The sequence below is a fragment of the Lottia gigantea genome (assembly GCF_000327385.1).
Source record: "Lottia gigantea unplaced genomic scaffold LOTGIsca_35, whole genome shotgun sequence".
Classification (NCBI taxonomy): Eukaryota; Metazoa; Mollusca; class Gastropoda; family Lottiidae; genus Lottia; species Lottia gigantea.
Window position 1 is genome coordinate 1,776,195 of NW_008709190.1, and position 6,506 is coordinate 1,782,700.

At 33.8% G+C, this 6,506-nt stretch overlaps 2 protein-coding genes across 2 annotated transcripts in view; one reads left to right on the forward strand and one right to left on the reverse strand.

The window, feature by feature from the left end:
- Positions 1-2,869, reverse strand: part of LOTGIDRAFT_120766 (hypothetical protein) — a gene marked incomplete at both ends in the record, with an annotated part of 4,618 nt that extends 1,749 nt beyond the window's left edge. The window contains one exon of the mRNA XM_009058716.1: positions 2,700-2,869. Within this exon, the coding sequence (XP_009056964.1) occupies positions 2,700-2,869 (170 nt within the window). The remainder of the gene's footprint in view (positions 1-2,699) is intronic.
- A 664-nt stretch (positions 2,870-3,533) lies between these two features.
- The window catches only part of LOTGIDRAFT_233165 (hypothetical protein), a gene marked incomplete at its 5' end in the record, with an annotated part of 4,506 nt that continues 1,533 nt past the window's right edge, over positions 3,534-6,506 (forward strand). Inside the window, 3 exons of the mRNA XM_009058717.1 lie at positions 3,534-3,555; positions 4,813-4,938; positions 5,852-5,908. Coding sequence (XP_009056965.1) covers positions 3,534-3,555; positions 4,813-4,938; positions 5,852-5,908 — 205 coding nt within the window. The remainder of the gene's footprint in view (positions 3,556-4,812; positions 4,939-5,851; positions 5,909-6,506) is intronic.

Here is a 6,506-nt window from a genome sequence, read left to right on the forward strand (position 1 = left end):
TTTATTTTTGGCGCCAATTTCTTAGGTGAGGCTAACAGACGTAAAGTTCTTTATGATGGGCATAAAACATGGAACATATTTCCTAAATTTTTCCTACTTAACATGATTTCTGATAGCCATTTGAATAGTGGTTAGGAACCGGAAGGGATTAAGGTCATCAAAAGTTCATCCTGACCCACGGCCGTGACCTTTTATTATCTTTGTTATTCATATATCATAAGTCTTGTTTATATCTATCTTATCAGTAATATAAGTTTGGACAGGTATAGAATATTACCTGTTGAGCTTAACTTTTGGATACTCCCCCCCTTTTTTCCAGTTTGTTGCGTCATTTAGACATTTTTAGAAGTGAGCAAAATCGATTAAGGCTTTTTGGATAGTTTCGAATCTCCAGTGTTATACATGAGTATCATATTCTTAGACATCGAAGCCTTAGGAGATCCCAATCCGTAATGCCACCATTTAGATATGCAAGCTTTATATAGCCCAGATTTTTAATTCTAAGGAATCACTGTTATTAATATCAGCAAATTTTAATTAAGTTTGATTTGATCATACATTAACAACGTTTAAATTATTAATATAGTAAGTATTATAAATGCTTCTATTATGTATATTTCAGGAACGTGTGCATGCGGTGTTGGTTGTACAGGAGTAGACAATTGTAAATGTGGATCGGGTTGTTCGTGTTTCAATTAACTTTGTGAAACGATGACTCTTTGTTGACTCACATACCATTTATTCATCATGCACACAATCTTGTTGTAAACCTGTATTCAGTAATAAGGTTAATCATTGAAACGATTTTTCATTCTTGTCGAACATCGTGATTTTTTGTAAATATTTATATCAATTATCTTATTTATTTAATAAAAAAGTGAAATGAATTGAATAGAGTTTTTTCTGCACCAGATCGTTTAATAAAGACAGACAATGCTATATAGTGTGCAATGAGGAAAATTTGCCAGGACAGCGGCATTGACCTACGTGCAAAACCATTGACACACTCGTCGGTTTATTGCCCATTGCGAACAAAGACGATTTTTGCATGTTAGCCCCTCCAACCTACATTAATTACAAAGGGAAGCTGAGTTAAAAAATCCAAAGGTATTATCTTGACCTGTGCTGAGTATGAACCCACGAACCTTTCGGACAGTAAGCCAGACACACTGAGCCACCACAGCTCCCAAAAAAAGATTGTGTTGTTTATCATGGCGGTTGAATTATCCAAAATTTACTTTGTAATTGTAGTTATTAGCCTTGTACATAATAGTATGGTATTTGTTGACGATTAGTCATCTCATTAGAATTGTATAAACAAAATAAACAAACGATTGAATTCAGTCCAAATTCCATATTCTAAATTGTATATTTGCCAAAGTAACATCACCTAGTAAACTGTCCAGAACCTAAATAAAAACGCAAAAGCGGAATTTAACATTGTGAAATACCATACCGAAGACAATTTTTTTTTGCAGAACCGACCCCAAATCCATAGCGAGCTAGCGTCTAGCTCATCGAGAGACATTGTTTAGTTTCTACTGTAACCCTTACAAATCAACCCTCCAAAAATCTTTAATGTCAATGCCAATTAGGTTACTTACGTTTCATACAAAACGGAGACTGTGAATTAGTCTTGAAGTAATATTTGCCTTTACGATGGCTGTCAATTGAACGGTATCCCAAAACTGGACAGGGACCATCTCCACAGCTGGTACACGATCCTTTCAAATAATCTTTGAAGGTGGAACATGGGTAAGCCTGGAATTGACAGGTTTGGTTCTGTTGCAGAGTTTCTAAGAAGTATGAGATTGCTCTGTGATGACTGCATGAAACGTCTGAGGACAGTTCTTAAAAATCAAAATGTATTTCTAGGGTGGATGTAGCTTATAATTAGTTTTCTAGAGACCTCTTTCTTGATTTAACTTGTAAAAAACAAGAGGTGCAAGACGATAACAAAAAATTATATGAAGTGTGAAGTAATGCAAATAGAATGGGATGATATCACTTCAGTTTTTCATGGTTGTTATCGGCTTTCCATGGTAACAGCGACTGTGTGATCACCTTCTCAGAAATAGAAAAACAAATAACGGGAGACAACTACTATATATATTACTAATTTGGTTAATACTTACAAACGACCTAGAACACGCAATTTTGACGCAATTCGTAAACGTAACAAGGATGATTTGCATCCTTGGCTTCTTCGATAATTTTAAGCAATCAAACCCGAATGAAGTTGCAATATTGAAAATCGTCAGGTTATTTTATGGACTCCTTTCATACCACAGACATGTGCCTCGGATGCGAGCTTATTTTGGACATGGGCTATATTAACAATTTTTCCAGATTTCCACGTGCAGAAATACTTGTCTAAATTTTGTTCTAAAAAAGTCAAAACGCACATTCACATAATTGTCAAAAATAACTTTACTGATTTTCTTTAATATGTTACCTTTGAATTTGAGAGTAAATACTGAATACCATTTTTAAATGTAATCTTCATAACAAATGTGGACAAACTAGTTGGTAGATGACAATAACCTAACTAAAGCTCATATCTTATGATAAATTATGTAGCACGCAAATATTTCAGATAAATCCATTACGGTTTGCACCTTCAAGCATTACCACCTTTCAGTTTCTATCGGTTGGACTGAATCAGACGGAAAACCATCTATGTCTACGACACTGTGTACTGAATAATTTCTGTTTGGCCAATCAATTCTAGTCTCTTACCTAAATCATAAATTGGTAACCCGTCTGAATGTATACAGTCGACAAATATAGCATCACTAGGATCTAACCTTACATCAACATCAGTATCTTCAAATAATAGTCCAGCAGGATCTAGACCTGAAACAACAAATCACACCACTTTAATTCGAAATCGCCTCTTAATTTTAATTCGTGATCTATCCCACTTTTTGGAACCGACATTCCGACTGAACCAAATAGTCCAATAAGAGTCCTTTGCCAAGGCGGCATTGTCGTCAATGCATAGGCGAGACTTCGGTTTCACATTATATAATTTAAACGACCTTTTCATTCCAGAGGGGTTGCCCATATTCATTTAATATTCACAAGCTTCGTGTATGTGTTCATATTTACAAAACAAACCATATGTAGAAAAGTGTTGATTGGCCCCTTTGAAAATTATGTTACATCATGGACATGTACTATCTCGGTCCTTAATACGAAGATTATCCACCAAAGTGTAACACAATAGAAATATAAGGTTTTGTCATCTTTACTCAGTACAACATCATTTCAAATATTTCTTCAAATTAAGGTGCAAAAACCAAACAAATAAAACAATGTGAAACATAACATAACCCCTTGAACTCTTCTGCGTGGTCAAAAATGTGAAATTCTGGATCAATGAAAATTTTGCTATGTGAAACATGGCGTGCCAAGTGCGGCCGTGTGCAAATTCTTGTTTATAAATATATCCCGCAGAGTACAGCAATTCATACCACAATTTAATACGTCGTAAAAATTACTTCTCAAAGCTTCTACAGAATAACAGAAAAATGTCTACGGAAAAAGCATCATGTAAGTAACATTTATTATAGTCTTTTCAGATTAATCGTTTTTTCGGGCAATGAAAAACGACTCGGAAATGGATTGTTCATTGTGACATTGAAGTATATGGAAAATTTCTAGGATTGACTAAAATACATTGTCATGTGAAGGAATATATTGTGTTAATACAAAATTTAAAAAATATCGGTTCATTATATTATGTATTATATTATTTCTCTCTTAAGATATACTGTAATAAATGATTGTAAATTAACATGCAGAAATTTCTGACTTCTAGTAAATTGATACATGGTTTAGTATTGCTTCCTGAAAATGATATATAACTTTATTGTATGTATTTGGATTGTAAAACCTTTTTACTACATCGATTTACATCACAAATTTTCTACCCTTACATTATAATGATACTTTGGGTGTCTTATGTATCAGATCAATTCCAGAACAGAGACATCCACGAGCAGACGACAGTAATAATATATTGATTCCCTCCTTACCGCTAAAAGCAATTAACACAACCTACGTCAATGTGATGTATTTCATTTCGTTCATCGATTCATTAAGATCCGCAATGCTAACATGATTACTACATATATGTTCGTACTAAATTGAATCTATTTTAAATTTGTCAAGTAATTATAGCATTAAAATTAAGAAGAATATATTATTATCGATTTAACAGGAATCATCTTATATTAACAATATAATAACGCTAATGAGGCTGTATTTGGTAGAATCTTGGAGGAGCATGTAAATAGAAGTATCAGAATATATTGATAGGGATAAGAAACTTCCGGTATTGAAAATGTTATGTTTTTCTTATTATGACCGGAAATATGTAAAACATTTAATATAGGGTAGGAAATATGCGTTTACCCAGGCGCATCAATAAACACTTTATAAATATAATAATGTAATCGTTAGGTCATGATCTATATGGTATAAATGATAGCTTTACATATAATTGATAGGCAAATCATAATATTTAGAATATGACATGATTTGTTGAGTAGGTTTCAATATTATACACGAGCCACTGTCAGGTTTTAAATAATATTGTTTGTAGGTTTTATGGAGGTATTTATAGCTTAAATGTTACCGCATGCAAATGACCAAGAAAAGGTGTTCATAAGCGAAGTTTCACATAGCTTTACATAAGGTGCAAAGATGTAGTAGGTTTTAATGTTTGTTTGCGACATATATTTCTGAAAATGATGTGTTTTGTGGTAAAACAAACAATACTGATGTTCTTAAATTGTTATTTTGTAGGTTGTATTGCCGAATATGAATGTTGTAAAACTAAGTCGTGTTGTGATACTGGACCAGCTGATTGCTGTAAACCTGGTAATAAACCAGATTGCTGTGCACCAGGCAAACTCCAATGCAAATGTTCAGGTAAATATCTTTATCTTCACCTTGGAACTAGTACTACCTTGACCATTGTGAAGATGATTGTTCTTGACACCACTTCTAATTGACGCCCCATGCTTCAAAAATTGATGCCATTGGTGAAGACCGGAAACATTTCATTTTCTTTTTGCCGCCAATTTCTTAGGTGAGGCTAACAGACGTAAAGTTCTTTATGATGGGCATTATCATCTATCATGGAAAATATTTCCTTAATATGGCCTACTTGACATGATTTCTGATAGCTATTTGGGGGTAATTTGAATATATAGAGTGGGAACCGGAAGTGGTTAAGGTAATCAAAAGTTCAGTCTGACCCACGGCCGTGACCTTTTGTTATCTTTGTTATTCATATATCATAAGTCTTGTTTATATCTATCTTATCAGTAATATAAGTTTGGACTGGTATAGAATATTATCTGTTGGGCTTATCTTTTGGATACTCCCCCCCTTTTCCAGCTTGTTGCGTCATTTAGACATTTTTAGAAGTGAGCAAAATCGATTAAGGCTTTTTTGACCCTTGATGTCATTGATGAAGTCACTGTTCAGCTTTTCAAAAATAGGTTATCACACAAAATTCGGTTGCCAGTTGTAAGGCTAACGTCATCACAATCATTAACCGTCCCATATCGGGTAATTTAAGGTATACGTGGATATAGTTTCCGATCTCCAGTGTTATACACGAGTATCATATTCTTAGACATCGAAGCCTTAGGAGATTCCGATCCGTAATGCCACCATTTAGATAGGGAATCTTTATATAGCCCAGATTTTTAATTGTAAGGAATCACTGTTATTAATATCAGCAAATTTTAATTAAGTTTGATTTGATCATACATTAACAACGTTTAAATTATTAATATAGTAAGTATTATAAATGCTTCTATTATGTATATTTCAGGAACGTGTGCATGCGGTGTTGGTTGTACAGGAGTAGACAATTGTAAATGTGGATCGGGTTGTTCGTGTTTCAATTAACTTTGTGAAACGATGACTCTTTGTTGACTCACATACCATTTATTCATCATGCACACAATCTTGTTGTAAACCTGTATTCAGTAATAAGGTTAATCATTGAAACGATTTTTCATTCTTGTCGAACATCGTGATTTTTTGTAAATATTTATATCAATTATCTTATTTATTTAATAAAAAAGTGAAATGAATTGAATAGAGTTTTTTCTGCACCAGATCGTTTAATAAAGACAGACAATGCTATATAGTGTGCAATGAGGAAAATTTGCCAGGACAGCGGCATTGACCTACGTGCAAAACCATTGACACACTCGTCGGTTTATTGCCCATTGCGAACAAAGACGATTTTTGCATGTTAGCCCCTCCAACCTACATTAATTACAAAGGGAAGCTGAGTTAAAAAATCCAAAGGTATTATCTTGACCTGTGCTGAGTATGAACCCACGAACCTTTCGGACAGTAAGCCAGACACACTGAGCCACCACAGCTCCCAAAAAAAGATTGTGTTGTTTATCATGGCGGTTGAATTATCCAAAATTTACTTTGTAATTGTAGTTATTAGCCTTGTACATAATAGTATG